Source organism: Psammomys obesus, unplaced genomic scaffold (assembly GCF_907164565.1).
Source record: "Psammomys obesus unplaced genomic scaffold, mPsaObe1.curated_primary_1811, whole genome shotgun sequence".
Lineage (NCBI taxonomy): Eukaryota > Metazoa > Chordata > Mammalia > Rodentia > Muridae > Psammomys > Psammomys obesus.
In genome coordinates, this window is record NW_026596234.1 from 5,863,333 (window position 1) to 5,891,297 (window position 27,965).

General features: G+C 47.7%; 2 protein-coding genes across 2 annotated transcripts; one reads left to right on the forward strand and one right to left on the reverse strand.

Annotated features, from left to right (window-relative positions):
* Nucleotides 1–377: 377 nt before the first annotated feature.
* On the reverse strand, nucleotides 378–27,965 carry Rtf2 (replication termination factor 2). Its single transcript, XM_055596271.1, has 9 exons — nucleotides 27,826–27,965; nucleotides 23,994–24,088; nucleotides 23,305–23,398; nucleotides 22,597–22,736; nucleotides 22,160–22,238; nucleotides 6,358–6,471; nucleotides 2,903–2,957; nucleotides 2,707–2,802; nucleotides 378–651 (listed from the first exon to the last, which is right to left on the reverse strand). Exons 1-9 carry the CDS (start codon nucleotides 27,892–27,894, stop codon nucleotides 473–475), a joined length of 921 nt encoding a protein of 306 aa, XP_055452246.1. The 5' UTR covers nucleotides 27,895–27,965; the 3' UTR covers nucleotides 378–472.
* On the forward strand, nucleotides 14,453–18,313 carry LOC129668311 (beta-1,3-galactosyl-O-glycosyl-glycoprotein beta-1,6-N-acetylglucosaminyltransferase 7-like). The gene is made up of 3 exons (XM_055596270.1): nucleotides 14,453–15,422; nucleotides 16,339–16,434; nucleotides 18,077–18,313. Exons 1-3 carry the CDS (start codon nucleotides 14,453–14,455, stop codon nucleotides 18,298–18,300), a joined length of 1,290 nt encoding a protein of 429 aa, XP_055452245.1. The 3' UTR covers nucleotides 18,301–18,313.

Consider the following 27,965-nt stretch of genomic DNA (forward strand, 5'->3'; position numbering starts at 1 on the left):
GCTACTGTCATCTTGATGGCTGCCATTTTCTTACCAAGATATTAGAGAGAAGGGATTTATTTTGTACAAGGCAGTCAGGTGTTCTTTTCCTCTGTGCCATCCTTGTATCACGCAAGAAAAACCCCATGAGGAGCAAGGTCTAAGGCTGTTAGAAGTCTGTCCCTAAGCTCAGGGTCCTATTTAAAGTCTGTCCCTGAGCTCAGTGTCATTGTGACTTTAGAGAATGAACGGGCTGTGAGTAACCTGCAGTCTTGTTGTTACCTAATGTAAGCAGCAGAGTCACCAGGCTAAGCAAGAGGTTCAGCCTATTGTGTTGTAAGCCACCTCACCTGCCCCAGGACCCACACATCTCACAGCAAGTGACCACGCAGGTCGAAGATTGGAGAGAACAACTTTATAGCGTGGTGCCACAGCAGGAAAGTGTGGCACAGAAGGCCACAGGGGAGGAGCCCTGGAGGGGTACAGGCCTGCTTTAGAAGCAGTAGGACGTATGGGTGACCCAGTGGGCAGACTCCTCCTTGGAGCGCTTGGCAGAGCTGTGGCTTGTGAAAATGGACTTGTAGGTTTCCGATTCTTCGCTGTCTGCGATGGACCTCTTCAGGGTCCCACCTGGGGGCTTGCCAGCTTTCCCAGAAGCACTGCCATTAGTTGCTAGAAAACAAAGTCAAAACCTGTAAGGCCGGGACTGAAGGTCACTCCAAATGACTAATTTTTAAAGGGATCAACTCATGCATGCCATTTCCCCAAGATCCTTGTGTCTTGTTGCCATTTGGAAAGAAAGCTGAAGCGGAGGGAGCGGGTCTCATGCTGCCCAGGCCATCCTTGAACTCTCTACACAGCTAAGGCTGGCCTTGACTTGTGATCCTTTGGCTTCCACCTCCCGAGTGCTGGGATCATGGGTGTGTGCTATCACCTCAATTCACACCGTGCCGAGGACAGAACCCAGGGCTCTGCATACTGTGCAGGTGCTCTACCCACAATATATTAAGTTAATTATTTGAGTCAGAGCCTTACCATGTAGCCCTGGCTGGCCCAGAACTCACTATGTAGACCAGTCTGGTCTTAAACTTGGGTGACTCTCCTGACTCTGCCTCCCAAGGAAGTACATGCTACTATGCCTGGCTTGAAGCACAGACTCCCAATAGTGTCTCCTCAAAGCTAGTCAGAGCTCCCACACTTAAGGCCTTGCTGAACACTGTGTACTAGCACCAGATTGTCACTAGCTTCTTTGGCAGTCAGGCTGAGGGCCTAGTCTTCTTAGGTTGGTATTGTACAAGGACAAAGAGAGACAGAAATCCCAGTGGCCTGTCCTAGCCAGCCCACCATCCTGAGTAAAGCCAGGATGGGAGCTGCTGGCCACTGTTTATACTGGACATAACACAATCTCACTTTCTCTTTCTTGTGTTTCTCTTCTTGTAAAATAACTGTGACCTTATTTTCTTTTTGCAGCTCTGAGCCTTGAACCCAGGACCTCACACACGATAAACAAGTTCTCTACCACTGAGAACTACAGCCCCAGCTCTCTTCTATGCTTTATTTTGAAAATTGCCCAGGTTGGCCTGAAGCTTTTGATCCTTCAGATCCCACATAGCTGAGATAGCAGAACTATGGCACCAGGCATGGCATAAATATCTATTTTCCTCTTTTGGTTTTCTTTTTTTCTCTTTGTTTATCTATATGCATGTGTGTGTTTGTGCGAACGTATGCCATGTACATAAATGTGCCTGTAGAGGCCAGAAGATGGTGTCAGATCTCCTGGAGATGGAGTTACAAGTGGTTGTTAACTGCCAGATCTAAGTGCTGGGAACAGGACTCGGGTCTCCAGCAAGAGCAGTAACTGGCTCGTAACTGCCGAGCCAGCTCTCCTGCCCTAGCTTTTTTCTTTTTGAAAGTCTCAGTACAGAGTCTAGGCTGGTTCACTATGTGACCCAGGCTGGCTTGGCACTCATGGTTGACTCTATCTCTGCCACTAGGCGGCGTAAATCTCTTTCTTTGAGGTAAAGACATTGAATTTCAAGAGCAGTTTTGCACTTGACCATGAGGCAGGCAAAGAGAATGGACCCTGAGGGCAGTATAGGAAGGGTCTGCAGTGCCCAAGTGACTGAAGCATCTGAGTGGCTCTGTGTGCTGCTGGGCTGTGGCACCATAGCTCACTCAGCAGTAACAAGTGGGCTTTGTGCCAAGAACCTTTTGGGCCAACAGGGCTCCAGGAAGGAATGTGAATCTACTTTTTTAATATAATTTTTTAAATTTATTTTTATATTAATTAGTTTATTCACTTTGTATCCAGCTGTAGCACCCTCCCTTTTTTCCTCCCAATCCTACCCTCCCTCACTCATCTCCTCCCACGCCCCTCCCCAAGTCCACTGATAAGGGGCTCCTCCTCCCCTTCCTTCTGACCCTAGCCTATCAGGTCTCATCAGGATTGGCTGCATTGTCTTCCTCTGTGGCCTGGTAAGGCTGCTCCCCCCTCAGGGGGAGGTGATCAGAGAGCCAGCCACTGAGTTCATGTCAGAGACAGTCATTGTTCCCCTTACTAGGGAACCATATAAGGGAAGAAATCAATGTATCTATCAAAGTGAGTCTACTTTTTAATCAAAAGACACAGGGAGCCACCTGTGAATGACTAGGAAAGCCTACGTTTTCTCAGCCCTTTGCTCTGGCTTTCCAACTTTCTCAGTTCTCTGCTGGCTCAGTAAGTCCTACCTGTGCCCTTGGGAATCAAGGTGCTTTTTTTCTCTCTAGGATCGGAGTCTGCCTCCTCGGGCTTGCCAGCCTTCACTTTTGATGGCCCCGCGGAGTCTGTAGAAGACAGAGTCAGCAAAATAAACCTTGAGCCAAAGCAGAGCAAGGCCCTGATGCACTGAGGACAGACCTGCATGTCAGGTTCTTAAGGTCTTACCTTCTGTGATACCCGGCTTTGAAACACACTCAGCTGCCTTCGGCTTCTTTGCTTTCTGTAAGAAGGAAGACACTGTTGGAGACACTGTGGCTTGAATGAGAATGTCTCCCAGAGGCTCAGGTGTTTGAACATTTGGTCCCTAATTGGTGGTGCTGTTTGGGAGTTTATGGAGCTAACTTTCAGCAGTGGAGGTGTGGCACTGGGGAGGGCTGAGGGTATATAGTATCTCATCGTTTCCAGTTCTCTTTGCTTCCTGAGTGTGGATGAAGGTGTTAGCTCACAGCTTTTCGCTCTTGCTGACATGCCTGCCCACCATGATGGACTCGTAGCCCTCTGGAACTGTGAGCCCAAGTAGAACTTGCTTCAGTTGGCTGCCTTTGGTCATGGTGTTTTTGCACAGTGACAGGAAAGTAACTGATACAGAGGGCCTGCCTAGGACCCAGGGTCCCTCTGATGGCTTGGCACATCTCTCTAAGGATGACCTGTCTGTGGGCAAGCAGTGATGTCCCACAAAAAAGCTAGGAGGTCCACATAGAGCGAATGTTCAGTGTTAGCTTCATAGTCTCAAAACTTTTAAATAAGACTATGTTTCAATGATGAGTCAATGTTAGAGGTTGGGAATGTTGCTCAGTGGCAGGGCACTCATCCAGTGTTCCTGAGGCCATGAGTTTGATACCCAAAGCCACAGTACAAACAATATTTCCAGGGACTGTCATACACAAAAGAGCAGTTAGATAATAACATAATCTACACGCATGAACATAGACGAAGTCTCACTCACCCATGGCTCTCAGTTTCAAAGCTATCAAACGCTGATGCTTAGCTGTAGGGCTTGGAGGCTTTTAAGGACTCTAGCTAAGTTAAAGTCTAGGTTATTCTTGTTGGAGTTCTAGATGCCGGATTGGTAAGACGGTTACTGGTCAGCCCCAGAAAGATGACCATTTTCCCAAACTACACTCAACTGCAGAGCTGATCAGAAGTACAGCTCACAAGTTACTTTAAAATGTCATTTCTATAAGAACCAAGAAGTATCAAAGAGACATAGCCTAGCCAGGCGGCACAGCTGTTGCTCAGCACTGAGAGCTAAACACAAGAGAATCATGACTTTAAGACCAGCAAGCTGGAGGCCAGCCTGGGCTTCATGAGACTCTTTCTCTAAAATAATAATAATAATAATAATAAAATAACTAAAACAAAATAATGATTTTTTCGGAAGGCCCTCATTTCTTACAAATATGGTGGCCTCAATATGTGACATACACATAATGTAACTTAAAGTATTTGAAAAAAAAATGTTTGTTTCATACATGAAATACACACATCTGTGAAAGCTACTACTAAAACAAAACGAAACAAAACAAAAAACCAAACCCACAGACTAAGAACTAAGGAGGTGTCTCAGAGCAGAATCACCTGGTGCGGAGAGCCAGGCTTGACTGTGCTTATCTGTAACCCAGCCCTGGTAGGAAAGAGACTGGGGCCCTGAGAATCTGCTGGTCAGCCAGGCATGCTGAAATGCTGGTCTTCAGCCTTAGTGTCTCGAGGTCACAGAGCAGAGAGTGATAGAGGAAGTCACCTGACATCTTGTCCTGCCTTCCAAGTGTGTGAGCACACTAAGTGTTCACACACTCCCAACCACACAAAACAGCCAAAGACAAATGCTCTGTTCTCAGCCCTCCATTTACAGCAGAGCTGTTTCAAATGCTCCGTTCTCAGCCCTCCATTTACAGCAGGGCTGTTTCAAATGCTCTGTTCTCAGACCTCCATTTACAGCAGGGCTGTTTCAAAGCTGGAGGTATACACAGAGAGACACTAGGCCCCATCCGCAGGTGAGGGTATTTGGGAAATATTTTGTATCTTGGTAGCAGTATCTAAGCGCATTGACAGAGGCCCTGCTGCGGAGGCTGCAGAGGGGACCTAATCCCACTGGGCTCTGCAGGACTTGGCAGGAATCCTGTAAAGGGACAGTCGCTCCAGGAGAACACAGCTCTCTGTTCTGCAGCTCTCTAGCTGCTGCTTTGAGCACACAGTGACTAAGGACAGCAGGCAGATCACTTTGTCTGCTGTCTCGTCAAAGACACTTCAGGATTTTCTATGCTTTTATGCTGGGAAGTGCAGAGTAATTTAGAAAACTAATTTGGAATTAACACACACACACACACGTTGGATTTTTTTTTTTTCTTTTAAATCTCCATATACAGCTTAAATGACCCAGTGGCTTTCAGTATTTCTCATGAATGTTGTGACCATCTTGTAAACAGTTCCACAAAATGTTTCCATGGCATTTAATTTCAGAGTTGTCCACAATTCCTAGTGCTATGGAACATTTGCATGTACTTCATGCACTATTTTCTAAAATGATAAAGGAGGAAATGAGAATGGATTTGAGCATAAGCTTTTTTGTTTATTTTTTGACACAGGGTTTCTCTGTGTATCCTTGGCTGTCCTGGAACTCACTCTATGGACCAGGCTGGCCTCTGCCGCCAAAGTGCTGAGATTAAAGACATGGGCCATGACCTGTCAGCTACCATCAGCTTTCTAAGCCTCACAAATGTGAACTACTATCGCCCGTGGGTGATGTATTTCTGTTCTTCCTTCTGTGACTAAGATGCAAAGCTCTGAAGCCCCTTTCGTCACTACAGCCCTAAGTCCTCAGATGACACAGGCAGATGTGGGCGGGTTTAATGGCAGCCATCTCCTGGCCATTGTGTCCTCACTATTAGCTCCAACGCTTGCAGCACTGCCCTGTGTTTTTTGTTTGTTCCAGTGCTGGGATCAAAGCCACGACTCTGTGCATGAGACGCAGCTGCTCTCCAATGGAGTCATATTTGGCCCTTGGGTCTCCAAACTGGCCTCTACATCTCCTGACTCCATGTCAGGAGGAGAGGATTACAGGTGGCCCACATCTGGACTTCTACCTTAGTAAAAACGAAAGTGAGGCCCAAGTTTACCTTCAACTTAACCTTTTATAAAACAACAAAAACAAACAACAAAAGACCAAATAGAGCCTCAATGAAGTCCACTGCTTTTTGTGCCAACTTAAAACAACAACAAAAAAAGATTCTGCCCCTTCCCCTCCCAGGACTGCTGGACCACACTGCAGGTGGCTGAGGATGTGGGCCCTTCACATTTGCTGGGGCGACGGTGACTTGTGCTCTCACCTTTCCTAGTTATGAAGATGGAATATGGCTGCCTTTTCCCGAGAGTTCACAATGCCACACTGTGTACAAGTGCTTGATGGGTCATTTTAAAAGCATCCCTACACCATCATACCCTGTGCAGCCAACCACCCACTGGTGATGAAGCCTAATGCAGCCATGCCCTAAATCTGTTTCTAGAGACCAGGCCTCGTCCTGGGTGGACAAAACTCAGCCGTGTCGCTCTCGGCAGCATGTGCTAAGGTGACAGAATAGCTTTCAATGGGCTCTGGGGGAGAAGTGAGGCCCCCTTACTACCTTTTCCAGCTTGGCCCGAAGCCGCCTCTCCTCCATCCTCTTCTTCAGGAGCTCCACGTCCTCTTTGGTGCCATTGAGTATAATGATGTCATCCTCCTGGAAGGCAGCCCCACACTGAAGGGCAAAACAGAGGAGAGTCAGTCACAGGAGGGGAGGTATCGATGGCCCTGCTCTTCACTCAGCACTGGCCTCCAGCCTTTGCTGGTTCCCATCTGTCACAGCTTTGTCTTCATCTCAGATCAGCTGTTTTCAGGTCCAGCCTGGGCCTGAGCAGTCCATGTGCCCAGACCAACACAGCCTGACAGCCCCTCTCTAGAGGGTTCCAACATGCGTAACTGACAGGGTGGCTCACGGTACCAGACTTTGCTCACACTGCCCATACTGGACATTTGCTTTCCTCCTGGGAGTCTGTAATCTCTGACTATCCAGCCTTGAGCAGTGGAACCACCTGAAGCTGTGTCACTGTGTGGCTGGGGGCGTGGCTACCCTGTGTGATCTCCCTCATCCTCCCCATACCACACACCGCTGTTGTACCAGCAGCACACTGCGGCAATAGGCCTTAGCTGACAGTTCAAATATCTGCTAATTTCTGACAGTCTTTCTAGAAAATTCTAAATATAAGGGTGACACTAGACACATCTTGGCAGAACAAGACTGAGTCATGTCCAAGGTATCCCCATAGTGTCCTAGAGGCAGATACAGACACTTCTTTGTGTCCATGCTTAGCTCTACATGCACACATGCCCCTGTTCACAGAATTGCAAGCAGGCAAGTCACCACCTCAGAGAGGCTACCTGTCACCACACCATTAAGTCCCTTCCAACTCTGTTAGAGAGAGGCCCTGGGCACTGAGGAGTAGGCTGGGACCTGTTTTCACATTACCTATGCTGTCCCCATTGCTATGGCCTTGGCACTGAGCACAGTGCCTAACACACGGCAGGAAGAGTGACAGTGACAGAGGGCAAGGCTCTCCTACACGGAACTGAAGTCTTTGCTCCAGTGTCTCAGGGCAGTCTCCTCAGCCATAAGGGGGGGGGGGTTAACCCAGTGCAGAGACCCTCAAAGGCAGCTGCTCTGTTCCCTAGGGACAATGATTCTGGCCATCATATCTGGGAAGAGGTGTCACTGCCATGTTCCCTATAAGAAAGCTGATAAACAGGGTCCTGTCCTTTAACACAGCCCAAGGTCTCTGTGACCTCCTAGCACACAGGACAGAGGTGAGTGTGCTGGCCTCACTCTCCCTCACCCCACTAGGGATGACGAGTGGCACACCCCAAAGCCACCTTCAGGTCAGCATCTGCTCCTTTTGCAGGGCTGCCCTGAGGAGTGTTGCTAACTAAAGACATCTGCTTTGACTAACAGAGCCCTGAGCTCGGTGGCCTCCAGAGAAGTGACACAGGAAGGAAGGTACCCACTGCGGTAAAGGGCTGACTCGGGCACCATACCACAGGCAGGGAGGTGGGGAGGAACAGCCGCTGAGCAGATATTCCCCTGGGAAGTCCTGCACCAGGGGACACTTGGGTAGAGAATCCCTCTGTGAGGGAGGGGGTCTTTTCCTTGGAGAGGGAATGAAAAGGGACTTTTCTGGAACTGAGTGAGGTGGGAAGGGAGGCCCAAGGGGCATGGAGGCTCACTCTGGCGTAAATAAGCCTCTTGAGGGTGGTGCAGAGTGCAGAAGGCGAGACCCTTGGTGCAGGGCCACCCTCTCTGTAGGGATCTCAGCTAAAGTTTCTGTCCAGAGGCTCTGGATGGTCCTACTTCTTGAACAGTTCTGCTTCTTGAACAGTCCTGCTTCTAGTTTTTAACATCAGAGGAGAGGCTACCAATGTATTTTATAATCAAAAAGCTTGGCACAAAATCATGTCAAGCAAAAACCACCGTGAACTAGAATTTTGCGACGATGGGATTCCTAGTCACAGAACATGACAACTGTATGTTAGGGCTGCTATTGCTGTGAGAAGCAACATGTCCAAAGGCTGTCTCTTTCTGCACCATGCATTTTAAGCTTTTGTCTCTAAAGTGAGTTTTCTCAGCTTCTACTCTGAACTCAAACATTCAGGGTGGGTGTAGAGAAAAAGCCCAGAACTGAAAAGAGGCTGAACCTTGGTGTTTCTCTCTTGAAACAGAGTCTCACTAAGTAACTCTGGCTAGCCTTGCTCTCCCTATAGACCAGGCTTGGCCTCAAACTTGTGGCTATCCTCCTGGAAACTTGGGGTGACCTTCCTTACCCACCCCGTGGCCCTGTTCTTTTCCTCTGTAGTGCTGGCAGCAACCTTCTTTGGAAGCAGCCATGGCTGTGGCCTGACTGTACACACACATACCCAGCACTGGTGTATGTCGAGAGCTAAATAAGTCACTGACCACTAGAAGTCTGGGGCTGGGGAAATGGCTCAGTGGTTGGGGCGGCTACTGCTCTTGCTAAAGACCCAGGTTCAGTCCCCAGTACCCATATGGTGGATCATTACCTGTATCTGCAATTCCAGGGGATCTGACACTCTCTTTTGCCCTTGTGGGTACCTGCACGCAGGTGGTGCACATAAACTTTTGCACACATACACACACGTAATAAACCTTTTTTTTCTTTTTTTAATGGGCTATCTTAAGCCTAGTACTAAGGAGAATACCACAAGTTCATGGGCTACACAGCAATTTTTTTCAGGGCAACATAGATTACACAGCAACGCCCTGCCTCAGAAGCAAAAACAAACAAAAATGAACCCCCCCCAACAGACACACACACACACACACACACACACACACACACACACACACACAAACCCTCAAAAGGACCATTAACACTCAATGACATTAGTTGCTTGGACCTAAACTAAGTAGAACTGTCCCTCAAGACAGTCTCCTCCAGGCCATGTTACATGTTCTGGCCTTGTGAAAGTTCCCTTACATTCAACCTTGGGATGTGGGTGATGGATGTATCCTAAGGGCAAGTGAGACAAAGGAAGGAAGCAACTACATATGCCAGCTGCCAGCTCTTCTCTGTATATGACGATCTAGGGCCACCTTTGGTGGGAAGGAAGGGCAGGGCTGGTGCACAGGCAGGGATGGCTCATGGAGACACATTTGGTTAGAAACACTTTTTTTCTCCTTTTCTTTTGAGACAGGATCTCACTCTAGCCCAGGTTAGCTGAGAAATACTTAAGCTGGCTGGGAACTCATGGTAATTCTCCTGCTTCAGCTTTCGAAGTGCTGGAGCCATAGGAAAGAACCACCATGCTCACATCTTAAATCTTGAGACAAGGTCTCACTTGGAGCTCAGGCTTGCCTCTACCGGTAAGTTGTATGTATCACGACTGGCTGCTTTTCTAAAATTCTTGCAGATAGGAACAGAGTCTCGACAGATGGAGTCCAACACCACAAAGGCATAAGCTGTACTTGCTCTCCCCGAAAAGAGCTTTATGAAGGTCCAGCCTGAAGATCATAGAAACTGCCAGCTACCCCACCAAGACCTCCTTCTAGAGCAGTGTGATAGCTGTTCCACAAAACACTCATGCCTCAGGGGCATTCCACCAGCAGGGTCATCCACACCACCCACCCTCTGAGCCATCTAATTTTGGAGTCTAGAAATTCAGGAGGGGACAAATCTTCAGGTTTGGCTTCTCTACTGTGTGTTCTGTTCTGCATGTGGGTGGAAGCAGGGCCTGATGAATGCTAGATTAGCACTTTACCACTGAGCCACATCCGCAGGAGCCCATGGGGTGTGATGACCTAACCCCCTTCACTTATCCACTGAAAACAGAGCTGTTGGGCCAGTAGCTGGTTCATCAGGTAAGGACACTTGCTGCCAAGCCTCATGGCCTGAGCATAAACCCTAGAATTCACATGGTGGAAGGGGAACTGGCCTCTGCAAGTTGTCCTAACCTCCACTCATGCTCAGTGGTGCACACACACACAAAGGAATGAATGAATGAACGTGAAAATGTCGGAAAAACTGGCCCGTTTTAAAGAAAATAGGGTTTTTGTTTGTTTGTTGTTTTTTTATTGTTGTTTGTGTTTTTGAGACAGGGTTTCTCTGTGTAGCCTTAGCTATTCTGAACTCATTTTGTAGACCAGGCTGGCCTTGAACTCTCAGAGATTTGCCTGTCTCTGCCTCCCAAGTGCTGGGATTACAGGCATGCGCCACTGTGCATAGGTTGTTTTTTCTTTATTTGTTTTTATGAGACATATACTGCCTTGTCTAGCCTAGAGTTTGCTATGGAGACCAGGTGAACTGGGAACTAATAGAGATCCGCCTGCCCCAGTCTCTCAGGTGCAGAATGGTGAAATTAAAGGTGTGCTACCGAGTCTGGCTTTGAAGAATACATTAGGAATGTGACTGAGATCTTAGAAACCATCAGCTCAATCAGTGGTTTTCTGAGTCTCAGTGTTGAGCCCCCACCCTGCCCCACATGGCGTGTGATGCTCAGAGAGGGCTGCTGCTTTCACATCGCGGAAGGCTGTATACTCCTCCCTCATCTGGCTGCTCTGTGTACCTCAGCACCTCTTACTGCTTTGTTTTCTGTGCCACCCCCTTCTCTCCTGGCAGGTGTACAATCCTGACAAATTCTCAGGGACCAATAAAGCAGCTGTCTTTTCCACCAATGTGTTGGGATCAACAAGAATACAAGTCTCCAGGGACACAAGGTAAACCAGCCTGAGAAGCAGGCGCTGCAAAGGGAAGCATTGGAGCCGGGAGAGGAGAGGTGGCCGGGCCAGCACCTGCCCACGTTCCTGCCAGGAACAGGAACTGCACCTGGTGAGTGTGTCACTAACAAGGTGGGGAGGGGATGGTGGGCAGCAGGGGTGTGCTCTGGAGGAAGTGGGCCTTTCTCAGCTGTCTGCCACTGCAAACACAGTATCAGCGAGGTATGACAGGCAGGCGTCACTTTCCCCTCAAAACAGCGCATGGCTTTTTATTTTAAGCCGAAGAAAATCATAGTGGACTATTTCCACAGCACGGGACAGATGACACTTCTCAGGCATTACAAAACCACTATGTCTTAACCTTAGTTAAGTCAGCCTGGAGGCCACAGCCCAAGCCTATTTCTATTGGTGGCAGTACTGAAAATGACCTGGCAGCTGTGCTTGTTCCAAGTGGAGCCCCCAACAGAGGAGCACACGACTGCAAACACACGACTGGACCAGTACACGAGGCCTAGACGTGAGCCCACTGAGAAACAGACGCCCATCTTACTGGATGGCCTGGGTGTTCAAATCAGCCCAACTAACATGATGCATCTAGCAATTTATAAAAACTGACCTTCAGTGTTCTATGGACACTGTCCTGAACGTAGAGATGACAAAGATGACAGAAGAGAACCTGCCCTGCTGTGGCCACAGTGACTTGTGTCACCAGGCTCAGAAAGTAGCTCTGAGGGAAGTCTGACACACAGGTCTGGTGACCACCCCAGTCAGAGGAGAAGGAGAAGGGACACTGAGGAGGAGGAGGACTTGTGGCACTCAGCTAGCCTGGCTCCTTGGTTGGTTCTCAGCCCTCAGGTTGAACGCCAGACTCAGTGTGAGAAATGAAGCAACGAGCTTGGGCTTTGGAAGGAAAGCTCAGGGAAACTCTGAACACTGCTGATCAAATGATAGAATCCTCAAAAGGAGTTACAAGACAGTGCAGGTGGCAAAACACTACCTAGAAGCAGTGGAGCAGTTTGTGCTGAAGGGTGGCTGGCTGGGCAGTAGAGTCGGAATGGGTGATGAGGCCAGACCCTAGTGTCAGCTGGGCGTGGACCAGGTGAAGGTGCTAAGAAGGACCTGGTTTGCTCTCAACCACGTACAACAGGCAGAGAACCACTTAGGCCAGGGAGTGCCCTGAAGGACACTGGGCTACCCCCGGGACTGTCTTCATTTAATTATATAAATGTCTGAAACAGCAGTCCCTGGGGCATGGCTTCAGCATGAGGTTTACGGGGGGCACACTCTGTCAGTGTGAGAACCAAGAAGCCCCTGAACCTTCTTCCTGGCAGAAGCTACAACACTAGGAAGGATGCACCAAGCCATGGGGTACTGTGCACCTTGCTCAGGATTCCTAAGCTTTAGCTGGGCACGGCAGCATATGCCCTTAATCCCAGCATAGATCTCTGAGTTTCAGGTCAGCCTGGTCTCCACAGTGAGTTCAAGGATAGTCAGGGCAACTATGTCTCAAAAAACCAAACCAAGCTGAAAAATAAGTGAAGCCCAAAATGACAACAGCAAAGAATCTAAAGTGCCTCCTTCAACAAGGACCCTCCCTCCTGGGGGATTTCTATACTGGGGGTGGGGCTGTTTATTTTAGGGACCAGACAAGAAACAAAGAGGTATCAGAGTGCTTATGGAGGTAGTCCTTGCAAGCTCTGTAAACTCTTTCATATAGGAGACCCTACGGTTCAATGCTCTCAGCAACTACAGATTTTGACTGAATCTGTGACCAGAGGCTGCTTTGTATTTCAAAGCATGTTAGGTGGTAAGAAACTACAATGAAAATCAATGTACGACAGACAGAGCTATAAAGACTGTGAAACCTGAGAGTGACTCAAAGTTCTGCCTGCCCCCAAGCCACAGCTGTGGAAAAGAGCTCTGCAAGCCCATTCGCCATGACAATACGACTTTTATGGCACCTAAGAACCAAGATTCACAAACACCAAGACATGTCACCTGGACAGCTCTCCCTCTCAATGCAGGACAATCATGGCGTGCAGCAGTCATCTTATTAATGCACTCTGAGCACGCCTGCTGCAACCGTGCCTGCTCACGTTGCTACTGCGGCTCTAGACAGTTTACCACCTTGGCATCAAGAGACATCATTACACACCTTGATTTTAATGTCTAAAAACAATTCATCAGCTAATTTCAACAGGTTTATCTTTGTACCCACCAGACTGCTCTCAATTTGCTGTTCAAGCCCTTTATGGAAAAACTCTGACTCAATATAACAGAGAAAGGCGTAAATACAGGGAATAACTAACTCAGGAGTGTGTGCTCAGCAGGGATAGTCATCAGGGACACACAGTGACACCATGGGGAATTGCCCCTTACAAGCCAATTAGGATGGTTACCGTGGAAATGGAGTGTGGACAACTCGAAGAGTGTAGGGAACTCTCCTGCCTGCTGCTGTACTGACCTGGAAAAGTCCAGAATGAAGCCATACACCCAACATGGGGGACAGACATTTCATTATGCCACCTTTACCTGAGATAAAACTATCTGTCTACATAAAGACTTCTGCATGGTGCTTACCGAATCTTTGTAATAAGTTAAAAATGACTCCCAGCTCAATAAACTGTGCACAACCATGAGATGTATTATTACCCAGGAATGTAAAACAAGTAACAAAAACTGCAGTGATGAGGTTGACTCTCAGAATCATTACCATGACTAGGAAAAGCCACCCCTACCAAGAATTCACTGTATGTTTCCACTTATAGCACACCACAGAATATGCAAATGATTTCAGGGACACAGAGCACATAAATGGCTGTTGCAAGGTTGGGTAGAAACACAGATGGGCTCCCAGAGGTATAAGGACACACAAGGTAAGGTTGCCCTGATGTGGTGATAGTTTCAGAGTGTACACACATTTGAAAACGGTCAAATTACACGCAGGTGTGCCACTGCACACTGGAGTGACGGCAGTCCAGTGACTTGGGAGCCTGAGAAAGGAGAACTGCATAAATCCATAAGTTCAAGGTTAGCTTGGACAACATAACAAGCCCCTCAAAAGAAAGAAGCCAATAAAGCAAGCTGTGTTCAAATGGCATTTTCCCATCTGTCCATCCATCCATCCCTGGAACTTACTGTGTGGCCAAGGATGACTTTGAACTTCTGCTCTTCCTGTCTCTACCCCCAGAGCAGAGCTAACAGACACACAACACCACTCTTGGTTCCCAGGAACACAGGACTTCATGCATGGCAGGCAGGCATTCCACAGAGCTGCATCCCTGGCCCCAACTGATACACTTAAGAACATACAGTTAATGTGCTTCAGGAGAGTTGGGGGTGGCAGGAGCGGTGGTGCTGCGGTTACTGGACTCTACTGTTCTCTGTTGTTCTTTTAGGAAACGGAAAGGGAAACCTTTCAAGCAATGGTGGCGAGAACACACTTGTAGTGCAAAGCATGAGCCAGCTCCGGACCACAAAGGCTGGACTTGTGGCATGTGGTGTGATGTGCGCCTTCATCCTACTTTACTTTCGGAGCCCAAGTCCTGAGGAGGCTGAGGCGGAGCCCACCTATCCAGCTGTAGCGGAATGTGGCTTCTATCCAGATGAACTGTGCTCGGCTTTATTTGAAGGGAAAAAGGCAGCCCCCCAAATTGCACAATTCTGCAAACCCCCTCACAACTCTGAAATACTTGCTCATTTACGTACACCCGGAAACTGTTCCAGAATGAACCAGGGATTGCATTTCATATCTAGACCCCTGTCTGCAGAAGAGGGAAACTTCTCTTTGGCATATGTTATACATGCTCATGAGGAGCTAGCCATGTCTGTTCGGCTTCTCAGAGCGATTTATGCACCTCAGAATGTCTACTGTATCCACATTGATGTGAAGGCCCCAAAGAAGTTTAAGAGTGCCATGCAAACCTTCGTGGACTGTCTTGAAAACGTCTTTATTTCATCAAGCACACAGAAGGTGGCTCATGATGGCCTCAGGAGGCTGCAGGCAGAGATTGACTGCATGAGGGACCTCATCCACTCCACATTTCAATGGCACTATGTCATGAATCTCGGCGGCCAGGAATTCCCAATCAAAACCAACAAAGAAATCATCCGCCATATCAGAACCAAGTGGAAGGGGAAAAACATCACTCCTGTGTTGATCCCACCTCTAAACACCAAACCCAGGGCAGGCCAAAGCCCCTTGAAGCCCAGCCCTGAAGAAAATACCTACACATCTCCAAACACAAGGTTCAAACAAAAACCACCCCACAACCTAACAGTGTACTCTGGAAGTGCTTACTATGCACTTACAAGAAAGTTTGTAGGGTTCGTCCTGACTGATCCCCGTGCAAAAGACATGCTGCAGTGGTCCAAAGACATCCACCACCCAGAGCAACACTACTGGGTGACCCTGAACCAACTGAAAGGTAGGATAACTCGCAGTGTGGGTGGCGCTCAGGGAAGAAGCTGGGCTGACTCAGCTGCCTTGCTGTGGCTTTGTACAGGGACTGCATCTCACAAGGCCTTCCACTCAGAGAATATGGAGTGGCTTCTGGCTCTAGGAGTGTGGAGTTAGGGAGACGGTCTTGTCATGTTCATCCAACATGGATATTTTAGGCTTGTTCTGTGTCTCCTCCAACAGAGCCTTTTGGGAATCCTGGGCATAAATGTTTGAGGAAAATCTGCCTATTTCCTTCACTTGGTAATATTACCAGACAATTGCTACAGCCTAGGACTGTGCTAAGGGCTTACACCTATAAATCACAGTTATTGGGAAGCTGAGGCAGGGGGACAGCTGTATAGCACAGCCTAAGCTACAGTGTGAGTTACTGACTAGAAAATAGAAAAACAACCCTCCCAATATGAAATCCACTGCTGTCTGTGGTGCTCTCCCCACTTCTGAGGCATTCCACTGCACCCTTTAAGTGGGTAATATAGTCATCTTTGGGAAATGCTGACTGGTTCCCTCACAGAATGCTGCTTCAAGCTGGCCACCTACAGCCACTGATAAATAACTCTCGCAGACAAGGACCCAGCAGAAATGTCTTGGACCATTCTGTGATCTCTCAGGGCCATTAGAGGGAAATGCAGGTAGGGGCGCAATGGCCCTGGGGGCACGTTGCATGCATCAGTGAGTTCTGAGAGACAGGATGGGGGTGAAAAGTGCGGGGCGGGGCGGGGCAGGGCGGGCACTGACCCTGGTCAGCCTGATGCATGGATGTGCACTGCACAGGTCTTTCTCACAGTGACATCATCTCAGGAGAGGCGATGGCAGGGCAGAGCTTGCATTACAGCAGCCCGAGCTGCACCCTGCAGCATGCCCTGGTTTTGTCTCCCCTGCAGATGCTCCAGGGGCCACACCAGATGCTGGCTGGGACGGAAACATTCGAGCCACTAAACGAAGATCAGAGGAGGGAGATGGTCACAAGGGGTGTACAGGTAAAGCCCCAGGCAGCAGCCTGCCTCCGCCTTCCAAGTGCTTGGATTAAAGGTATACAGCACCACATCCTGCTTGTACAAGGTGCTGTGTCCAGCTCGCATGGGGCACGGGGAATGGGGCACCCAAGCAGCTCTCAGGTAGTTCTTGCTGCATGAGCGTCTTTCTGTTTTGCTCTGATACGTTCTCCCTCAGGAACCACAAATTCACCCTTTCTCTGCTGGACCAAAAGGAAAGGAGAGATCATGGGCTCAGATATGAAAGGTCTAATGGGACCTGCCTGATGGTCAGCTAGTCTTTGGATAAACACTGGGGTGCAGGAAGCTATGAGTTCTCTGGAGGGTAAAGTCCAGTCCTCTGTCACCCCCAAGCTCACTTTGGAGACAGCTGTTTGAAGAGTGCAGACAGCTCTGTGGGACCTATTACTTTACTGCACAACGCTAATGAGTGAACAGATGTCCCACGCTCCACAGAGTCCACAGAAGGGGGTGTGCTCAAGTTGGGGTACGAGTCACAGGCCACACAGGCTGACGGCCCCCTCTGGGGTGCTGCCATTTGTCCACAAGCAGCTTCCTAAGCACGACAGCAGCCCCCACACAAGGGTATCACCCCATTCAACTGCGCTGAGGCACAGCCCTGGACTGAGACAGCAGACATGTGCAATGGGCCAGGTGCCCCTTTCCCAACCAGTTAAAGGCAGACTGAAAATAAACAGTGTAGCAAGCGGGGTGTCAACTCTGAGCCAAAGTAGCTAAAAGATGAGTAAACACAGCTGCTCCAATAGTGCCAGGTCAGAGGGTGGCCAACTGCGCAGCTCAGTGGGTTGGTTTTTTGTTTTTTTTTTGGGGGGGGGGGGGGGGGGGGGGGGGGGGGGGGGGTAGCCTGGAGCTCAGAGATCTGCCTGTCCCTACCTCCTGGGATTAAAGGCATAGTGACAGCTACAACAGCATCTGTCAAAAAACCCTCCCTTCCACCTACTTAGCTACATCACCAGACCTTGTTCACCATTTTCTTTAGAGACAGGGTGTTGCTATGTAGCTAGGCTAGCCTTAAACATAGGACCCTCCTGCCTCAGCCACCCAAGAGCTGCCATTAGAGGTGTGTGTGACCACATCTGGCACAGCTGCCAGACCCTGACTCCATGGCCTTTCAGGCTTCTCCTTGCCTGTGGGTAGTTCATCAGAAAGATCTGGTGTGGAAAGTCAGCAGCTCTTTATTGGTTCTTCTGAGGAAAGCTTGATGGAAGTGTAAATTAAAATGGGAATTAGACCACAGGCTCATTAGGCCCAGACTGTCCTGGTACTAATTCTGCCCTCATACTCACAGCAATTTCTCCTGCCTCAACAGCCTCCCAATTGTTGTGATTTACAGGCATGAGCCACCCCCACCCCCCTCGGGTAGCAATACTATTTAGTGGCTCATGCTGTTTAGAATGTTATCCAATTACTTGCCCAAAGGCAAAATTCCCTTCACTATAAATTCAGAATCCAACCTTAGAAACGGACAACACAGTTACGGGACAATACTTAATTTGAATTCTCCTGCAGAGTAAACCCCCCCCCTCCCCAGCTGACACACTACCTACCTGTACTGAGATTGAACTGGTGGGGAAACAGACAGTTAAATTTCTGTTTCTTTCTACAGGCCACGATGCCCAAGACACCTGTGTGTATGGCCTGGGAGATCTGCCTTGGCTCATCCAATCGCCAGCTTTGTTTGCCAAGTTTGAGCCCTCCACAGACCCCCTGGTGGTGGCATGCCTAGAGAGGCGACACAGACTCAGAGCCTTACAGCAGGCCGAGGTCCCTGCAGAGCCACACTGGCTATTTCCCCAGGAAAGCCATTTCAACAGTCAACCCCACCACTGAGGGTGCTTCTCGTCAGCATCACTCTTTCAATCCCTGGATTCAAATTATTTCAGAAACATGCTCCTGGCCAGACTTCACCACTGACACAGGCAGGGGGAGATCAAGGAGGGAAGTAACTGAGGCTGTGGCTGGGGAGCACAAATCAACAGCTGGAGGCTTCAGTGAGCAACTGCCTAATTTCTCCACCTGCCGAATCCAGTTCACGCTGGAGTAACTAGCAGCAGGTCTTATTCTGAGGGCCTGGAGATCCTGTTAAGAGACATTGATACACAACGAGGAAGCCATGCTTCTCCAGAGCTGTCTCTGTGGACTAGGAACAGTGCGACTTTGTTCTAGAAAATTCCAGAAAGAAATCTAGGGGGCTCCTTTTGTGGGTAAATGAGTTATCCCACAGATGAAAATACAATTCTGGGAAACAGTGCTGAGTTTGTGCAGTCTTGGTTTGTCATCTACTGTTCTTCCTGCCGTGTCGGGTAGCCCACGACTGCACGAGCTCATGCCACAACCACACTGGCCCATGCTGCCACCACCACAGGAGCTTTTGCACACGAGAATGTGGAGAGAGAGGGAGGAGGGAACTCCTGACTTTTACTGGGTTTATCACATCAGGTAATCCATGTGGCAAACAGCTATCACCCTGCGTGTCCAGGCTGAAGGCATGAAAGGCCTTGGCCATGCTGAGCCACGGGTCCAGAACCTTCCCTCCTAAGTCCCTGACTCTTCTATTGTTGCTGCTGTTATGGGAAACTTTTATATATGCTCTTTCTCTAACAATGCCTTGGTGGCATAAAGACTGACATATTCAACCATTTTATGGATATGAATGTTTTGCCTGCATGTATGTATGTGTGCCATGTGCCCTTGGAAGTCAGAAGGTTTGAAACTGGAGTTACAAGTGGGTGCCAGACACCATGTGGTGGAAGGGATTGAACTCAGGTCTTTTGCAAGAACATCCAGTGCTTTTAACCACCAAGCCATCTCTCCAGCTTTGCAATAGATATATTTTAATTAATATATATTAATTATATATAATATAAAAATATAATAGATAAAATATACCATGCTATATTATATAGCATATAATATATTAATTATATAAAACACCTATAATTATATAATTATATATTTAAATATATATTTATAATCATATATAATATATTATATAATTAATTATATAATACATACATAATTAATATATATGTATTAATTAAAGTAGGAGCCCCAGAAAGGAAACTTTTGTAAAGGCCAAATATTAGCACCTCAGTCAACTGAGGCTTCTCACACTGAGCTGAGATCACAGCCAGTGAGGTACTGGCATGGCCTGGAAAAACTGAACAGAGCAAAAATATCCTAAAGGCAGATATGTAAATCAGCTTTAAGCAAAATATTTAAGATTAAAGTAGCCTTTGTCTAAGCAAGCATTTTCCTTATGATACACTGAAAATGTTAAGCTACCCCCTGATCTCTTGCATAAAAAGGTGCTTCTTATTACAAGACCCGAAGCACACAGTAGGAATACGATTCGTTTTCTGGCTAGTGACTGATCTGTTTATTGTATAAACCAAACCACAGCACCTGTACCTCTGTGGATGCTGTTCTCAGAGGGCAAAGCACACACCATATTTCACAGTATGAGCTAAACCAGCTGGAGCCTGAGAGTCTGAATTATTTTATCATTACTTATGTATATTGTGTGTGTGTGTGTGTCACAGGCACTTGTGGAAACAAACGAACAGATCTCGCTGCAGCCCAGGCTGATGAGCTGAGATCAAGCTGCCCTCCTGCCACAGAAGACAAGACTGGGCTCGAACACAAAGTGCTCTGCCTGCCCCTGCCTCCCGAGCATTGGGATTAAAGACACGGGTGCCCCACTGCCTAGCCTCCCCGTCACTGTTCTTCTTCCTGTTAGTGTTTATACATCTCAGCCAGTGCCTAAAACCTGGCAATCTTCTGGCCTTGCCCCTCTGGCTTCATCTCCCTTTACTCATCATGACACATGTCAATGCAACTGCTGTGCCATCTCTGCACTGGGCGAAGTTTTGCAGAAAGGGCCAGCACTTGCTGCTTCATCCTACACACTCAGCCAGACTCCTTTCCCAGGCTCCTTGAAGTAGTAAGGTATGGTCATGTGAATGGGTTCTAATGTTCCCGGTACAATTGCAGCTCTGACCCATAGAAACTTCCCAAGAGTCCTCTCTGCTTCCCGTCAGGTCAAGGAAAGAAGGGAGGGAAGAAACAGCCTAGCTGGACTTCTGTGCTCCTCACGCAGTACCTAAAAGGATAGTCCCAGCAGCGAGCCAACCCTCTACCAGTGTATTTGACAAACTCCAGAAACTTTACACTTAAAGTCGGAGTTTGGTTCCTGATAATAACACCTGAGTCTATTTATTTCCCTACCTAAGCATGTTCTTGTTTGGATTTCTGGATCTAAAAGGAAGGGCTCTGCAGGATCATTATAATCTCTTCACTTTACATATTGAACTCTGCAGCCCAGACAGGTGCTGCTTTCCCAGGCCAAACTAATACACACCAGGCTCTCAACATGGACACACCTCAGGATGTGTCACCATCTTCAACAACAGGCTCATACATGCCACCAGTAACATCAAGCATGTTAATGATCCCAAGATATCATTTTTTAAAAAAGAAAGCCTGACATGAAGACTAGTCAGCCCCAGCCCCAGCACTGGCTACTGCCGTCATCTCCCATCAGCTTTCTGAATGCTGCAGAAATGGAACCACTCTTGTGGAGCCATTCTTGCGGAGGGTGCACTTTCGTTTGAAGAACATCTGCACCCACTTCAGGTTGGCTTCCTATCAGCTTAGACTAAAACCCGTGAACACCAAGGTGGCCGCCCCAGGCCTGCGTGTGTGAGGGGACTAACTATAACTACACCTGTGCCTCCTGTCCTTACCCTGCCACACTCGCTGCTTCTTGAGTCATATCTATGGCTGTACCCTGCTCCTGCCTAAGCTCTTGTTAGCGCCTCTGTGCCTTTTAGCTCTGAACTCAAAGCTTCAAGATGCCTTTGCTGCCCATTGTTAAGTTTGATGCTCTCCCTAGGCTACACAGCCTTGCGAGCTCCCCTCTAAGCACATCACATCTAGGTGATCCTCACTTCTGTGAGGGTCTCCCCAGTTGAAGGAAGATCCATGAAAACAGAACTGTGGTGGATCTTTTCCTTTAGGGCATCCCACCAGTAAAGGGCTAGGACAGGATCTGCCATGACAACTGCTCACTAAAAGCCACCAGCAGAGGGCACAATCCATGACAGGCCTGGCCACCACACCTATACTCACTGAATACAGTCAAGCATGAATTCTATTTAACATTACACTAGATGCCACCCTTATAAGCACCAGAGAAACTCAAAGAAGCTAAGGCTTGGGGTAGCACCACCTGCAAATGCCAAGTCATCATTCTTTCTTTCGGGTGGGCTAGGATAGTCTCAAGAACACTCCTCAGGTGATCCCTTACTGACAGCATGGCTTAGAGATGAAGAGATGACACACTGTCCCCTGATGTCACAATCTCACAGTCCACTGAGGAGACTGACACACACATCCACAATTCTGTGACAATGACATCAAAGGGCTGACAAGGTACTCCATGACAAGGAAGGTCGGCGACAAAGATCTGCAGAGCAAGTGAGGCTGAGGAGGAGTCAGGCCCTCCAGGCTGCCAGTTTCGAGTAGAAAGTGGTCAGGGACGGCCTGATTGTGTTTGAGTCTGAGCCACAGAAGAGGAGGCAAACTTATCAAATGCTTTCAGAAAGAATTTAGGATTTAAATGATAGAGGGAAAGATGCTGATTCCCTCAGCTGCCAAAAGGAACAAATGGAGTGTGGCAGAAACTCACCGTGTGGCAAACTTCAGCTTTTATCTCTTTCAAAGCTCGTTCAGAAAACACACAACCGCAACATCGAAGGAAGCAAAACCTGGAAAGGGACAAAGGGAGAGCAGCTTAGGCTGGCACTAAGACCAGTGTGCATGCAGTACCTGATTACAGGGTAGAGCAGGGTTCCAGAGCTGAGCAGGGCCACTGGGCAAAGCAAGGCCACAGAGCTGAGCAGGGCCTTGGGGCAGAGTAGGGCCAGAACGGAGCAGGGCCATGGGGAGAGCAGGGCTACTATTCTGAGTAAATTGAGAAAGGTGGGCAGTGAGTGCACAGATGGCTGCTGGGGAAGAAGGCCACCATGACTGGGTACTGCTTCTCACAAGACTCTATAACAGTCTAGGACAATACAGAGACATCCCACGAGACCAGGCCATTTCACCTGCTCTGCCACCACTCACCTGTGGCGGCCATTCATCTCCAAGCCCACCACAGGGCAGATGAACCGTGCTCGCTGGAGGTCATCATGCTTGTCACCCTTGGTGTTTCCTCTATCTCCTTCCCAGGCAGGGTTGTCAGAAAGCCTGAGCTCTGTCACATTCTGTGGAGAACCGTTGATAACACGGATGTGAAATGAGCTCAGTGAGCTCAGTGCAGCTGACCCACACAGCCTTCAACTTATTTTCTGAGACAGTCTAAGTGAACCCCGCGCTCAAGAGCTCAGCAAGACTGGCTGTCATGAGCCCCAGAGACCCTCCTGTCTCCACCTCCCCAGGACTGAGCTTCCAGGCACATGCCACCTTATGTAGCTTTTACCTGTGATAGAGATCTGAACTCAGGTCCCTAAGCTAGTCTGTCAAGCTTTTTATCCAACAATCTCCCCAGCCCCTGAATTCTATTTTTAAAAAAGAATTTTGCATGTTTATGCCATAAATAATTACAGTACACTGTGGAGGTCAGAAAACAACCTACTGAATTATTTCTCTCTTTCACCATGTGGGTCCCAGGGATGGAACTCAGATTATAGGTTTGCACCACAAGACAGCTGGCAAGTGGTTTCATGCACCGAGCCATCTTGCTGGTGCTGAATTCAGTCTCCAGTGTAAACAAATCCTATTAAAGTAACGTTACTCAGAGGCCCCGGAGCTTACCCATATTCTTCATCCTACCTTGATGCTTCTAATGTGTGAGGCTGCCTTCCCTAGAGCCTTTTCAGCAGACTTGTCCAATAGAAACTCGATGACGGCGTCTTTGTTATACAGCCTATAAGAGTAAGGGTTAGTTTAAGAAACAACAATGATTTCAGATAACCAAACAGGGGGAAAAGAACTGAACATGACTCAAAAGTCACCCGATTTATGGTACTAACAGCAGGTGTAACCCCGCCTCCACTGCTGCCAAGACACATAAGCAGCAACTTAACCAAGGTGGCAGACTGCCAAGTTCAACTACGCCTGAGAGGACTTCAAGACTTGGACAAACCAATGGGAAGTTGTTATTTTCCCCTGGCCTTCAGAAATTAAGACCAGAAGATTTACAAGCACCAGGCCCGCATTCTTCAGCTGTAAGGACTGGCTAGAACTGAGTAGCAGCTCCACCCCTACTCCTTTAGGCAGGTCATGCCCTCACTTCCCTGACTCCCCGATGCTCTCTATGGTACGTGTGGCTGCTTCATGCTTTGTATTTGTATCGTAGCAATTACTATTGGCTCCTGAGTTCAAAACAAACTGAGTAAGAAGGTACAGAGCTATGTCCACACACGGTCATCTTCCCCACGTATCTGACCAATCAAGGACTTCCATAGTCTCTTCAAAAATCAGCAGAACAAATGCATCTTGATCAAGGAAAGGATCCACACCTGCCAAGTTCACAGGCAACTATTGGGCGCCTCAAGATTTCCTGGCTCAGAGTGCAGTAGTTCCACTGGGCCACCAGTTCAGCATCTTTGTCAACCTAAGAGAGAACACACTCAGTTATTCCAGTCCTCACGTGGAGAGTGTATCTGACCCACACTGTGGTGGTCTGAATGAGAAATGTCCTCCACAAGTGCATGGATGTGAACACATGGTCCCCAGTGGGTGGTGCTGTGTGAGGAGTTGATGAAACCTCGGAGGTGTAGCCCTGCTGGAGGGAACACAGCCCTGGGGCTTTCTAACTTGCTCTATTTCTTGTTCACTCTTGTGTCCTTCCTGTGTGTGGAGAAAATTGTGATCAGTCAGCTGCCTGCTCTGCCCACTGCTGCCATGACACTCCCTCCAGAAGCGTAAGTCAAAATAAGTTGCTTTGGTCATGGCATTTTTATCACAGCAACAGGAAGAAAACAAGTACATACACTGTGATGTTTTAAATTTTTAAATCAAATATAACAGCACATACCCAGGAGCAGTAGTGACTATCCCAGCACTCGAGAGTCTGAGGCAGGAGGATAAAATTTGAGGCCAGCCTGGATGACCCAACAAGGTGCTGCTTCTGAAAGAAAACAATGGAGCCAGGGAGCTAGCTCCGGGGTCCCGGTACTTGTCTCCATGTCTAATGACTCAAATTTGTCCCTGGAACCCATATGGTAAAAGAGAGAACTGCAAACTGTCCTCTGGCTTTCACATGTGTGCCATCCATGTGCCACAACCCCAACTAAATAAATCAACATATTTTTAAAATGATAAGAGGACACATGTAAATGGCTGGGGTGTGAAGAATGTGGCTCTTCAGCATTCATCTACCTAGCATACATGGGGCTCTCATGTAAAAGTAAGTTGACGATAAATAAATAAAATGGTGACATACGAATTTGGACTTTTAAAAGGTTTAAGAAATTAAAGCAGGTGAGATGGCTCAGAAGTGAGAAAAACAAGACAGAAAATAAACAAACAAATCCAAGTTCAATCTGATCCCTGAAACCCACAGTGTTGTGAGAACCAGCTTCCAAAAGTTGTCCTCTGATCCCCACATAAGCAGCACATAATACAAAACTTAAAGTTTTAAATTAACATTATGCTAAATAAAGACCCAACACAACAAAGCACGTTCATACCATGCCATTAAACTATGCTACACTAAAACATAGAAGTTGGGGGAGTAGAGGGCAGGGGTGAGTCACTTTGCACACACCAAGAGGTCCTCTAACCTGAGCTATCTCCAGCCCTATTACCAACAATGATATCTATATTTTTACAGTAAGTTAACACCTTACAGAATATAGCTTCTTCCTGGAAGATGGAGGGGATAAAAGTGCCAAGTTCCAGGGCTAGATAGACGGTGCAATGCTTGAGAGCACTTACTGCTCTAGCAGAGGACTCAGTTTTGGTTACCAATAACTACATTAGATGGCTCACAATTCCAGTTTCAGGGAACTCTAATGCCCTCTACTGGCCTTCTTGGGTTCCTGCACACACATGGTACACAGAAGCTCTTACATACACACACACAATAAATAAATAAACAAAGAAATAAATAAATATTAAAAAGAAAAAAAAAGTGTCAAGCTACTAATCATGATATTGTATTTCTGGTAACCAGTCCCCAACCAAGATTTCATCGAGTCACCATGAGCTGGATGTGGGGATACATACCTCTAATCCTGGCATTTGAGCAGAGGCAGGTGGATCTCTATTAGTTTAAGGCCTGCCTGATCTACATAGAGTGTTCCAGGCCAGCCAGCACAACATAGTGAGAGCTTATTTCAAATTAAGAAAAAAAAAGTCACCACACTCAGAATAAGTGATATTTCCATGAGACTTTTGAGCTGTGTGTCAAGGCAGGAACAGATCTCCCATCCTATATCTGTATTATTACTTCATAACAGGCATTTCATATGGAAGCTCTAGGAGGGATAGAACATCCTGCTCTTTTGTTTGTCATTAGGGCCCAAAACAGTACATACAACAAGCATTTAATAAGTACTTGTATGAGTGGAGTTAATAAAAACTACACTTCCTGATAATTTTTTCTTTACCCTTCTGATACCAGGTTTTGTTTTGTTTTTGCCAACTCTTATTACACTACTCCTGTCAGCCCTGGGCACAAGACAACAAAAGTAAAATGAAAACTTTATGCACACTTGAATGTGACATGTTAGCGGATTCTGAGGGCACTCTATCCCTACTTTCAACACATGCTCAGTGAATGTCTATTATGGGCGGAAACATCATAGAGGTTACAGAGATAAGACACGCAAGGACCCCAGTCCACATGGGAGAGAGAGATGTAGTTAATAACCACAGTGACAGGAATTATTAAAAAAAAAAAAAAAAAAAAAGTAAAGCAGCAGAGGAGGACAGGGGCAACAGAGTGACTGCAATGGAAGAGCCCCAGCTGCAGCCAATGTGATGAAGGCTGGATGAAGAAATGAGGAAAAGGAGTTGAGCCTCACACATGGTTATCCCAGCACTCAGGTGGCTGGGGCAGGAGAATCACAAGTCTGGGGCAGGCCTGGGCTACCTAACAGCAAAACCTTGCCTCAAGTAGGTCCCTCCTCCGCCCCAAAAATGAAAAGAGCTAAAGAGGGGCAGAAGATAAGGGCAGAGAGACAAGCAGGAGCTGTTCACACAGGACCCAGTGGAGTTTATTAGGAATGTGACAGGAAACTACTGCATTGTCTTAAGTACAATACTGGATGGTTTTACCTCCCATCCCAACGTTCTCTGACTGCTGGGTCAGAAACATTGTCCTCCTTGTGCTAGGAACTGTATCGGGGCATTCCACGCCTTGTATTATTACACCGTCATCATCTACACTAGCTTTGAAATGCACATAACTGGATGGGAATAGTGGTTCACAACTATAGGCCATATGAATTTAGTGATGTTAACTGAGGTACTCAATTTAGTGATGTTACTCTGAAGTACTCAACTTCCCTCCCATTAGTGTGGAGCTATGCCAGGTGTTCAACGTCTTGTAAGATTTGAAGACTGTTCACTCACTTATTTAAAATATTCATCGTATCAGAAACTGTGCTAGTTCTGAAAGAAAAATGGTGCACAGCTTCCACAATCTGGAGCTCAAAGTCAGGTGCGGATCAACTGGGATCAACCACTAAGTCAGTGTGTTCAGTGCTGGAGTGGTTTAATAAGGGGCTGACTTCACACAATAAGGTGCCGGTTGGGGGAGATGTCTTTAATGCACAAAGTTTAGGCTGGAGAGATGGCTCAGTGGTTAAGACTTTGTAATGCTCTTCCAAAAGCTCCGAGTTTGGTTCCTAATCGCCAAGTCTTATGGCTCACAAAAATCTGTAACCCTGGCTCCAGAGGATCCAATGCCGTCTTCTGGCTTTCTTGCGTACCGCACTCACGTATACACACCCAGGAAAACAACAACAAAAATAATAGTATTTTTTAAATACACAAAGTGCTAGGCATGGTAGCCCACGCCTTTAATTCCAGTACTTTACAGGCAGAGGCAGGAGTTCCAGTCAGCCATGAGACTCGGTCTCATAAAACCAAACCAAACCACACAAAGTTCATAAACAGCATCTATTAGCGTAATCGTCGCTAACTGCAGATGCAGTCCCAGTCCTGACTAGGCCACTAACTAGCTCTTCAGTCTCTGTCCTTTTGAGCGTTAATGTTTACGTCTCAACACGGCGTCTGTTGGGAGGATACCCCGTACTGCCCAGTGGCTGTAAACAGTAAACCTCCATAAGCGCCGGTGGACACTGTTCATCCCAAAACCCGCCGCCCGCAGTCCCCGCTGACCTTCTCGACCTTCTTCGGCCCCTTCACCAGCTCATGCCTCTTGGGGATTGTTCCTCCGTCGCAACCCATCCCAAGGCCGGAGTCAGAAACTGCAGCAAAAACCAGAGCCCGTCGCTTCCGGGGTCTCTAGAGAAACTCTA

Excerpts from the sequence above, each read along its gene's own strand:
- LOC129668311 (XM_055596270.1), top strand. The coding sequence starts at position 14,453 with ATGAGCCAGCTCCGGACCACAAAGGCTGGACTTGTGGCATGTGGTGTG. Across the intron at positions 15,423-16,338 it reads GACCCTGAACCAACTGAAAG|ATGCTCCAGGGGCCACACCA; the intron begins GTAGGATAACTC and ends TCTCCCCTGCAG. Across the intron at positions 16,435-18,076 it reads TGGTCACAAGGGGTGTACAG|GCCACGATGCCCAAGACACC; the intron begins GTAAAGCCCCAG and ends TTCTTTCTACAG.
- Rtf2 (XM_055596271.1), bottom strand. The coding sequence starts at position 27,894 with ATGGGTTGCGACGGAGGAACAATCCCCAAGAGGCATGAGCTGGTGAAG. Across the intron at positions 24,089-27,825 it reads GGCCGAAGAAGGTCGAGAAG|GTTGACAAAGATGCTGAACT; the intron begins GTCAGCGGGGAC and ends GTTCTCTCTTAG. Across the intron at positions 2,958-6,357 it reads TTCGGGCCAAGCTGGAAAAG|AAAGCAAAGAAGCCGAAGGC; the intron begins GTAGTAAGGGGG and ends TCCTTCTTACAG.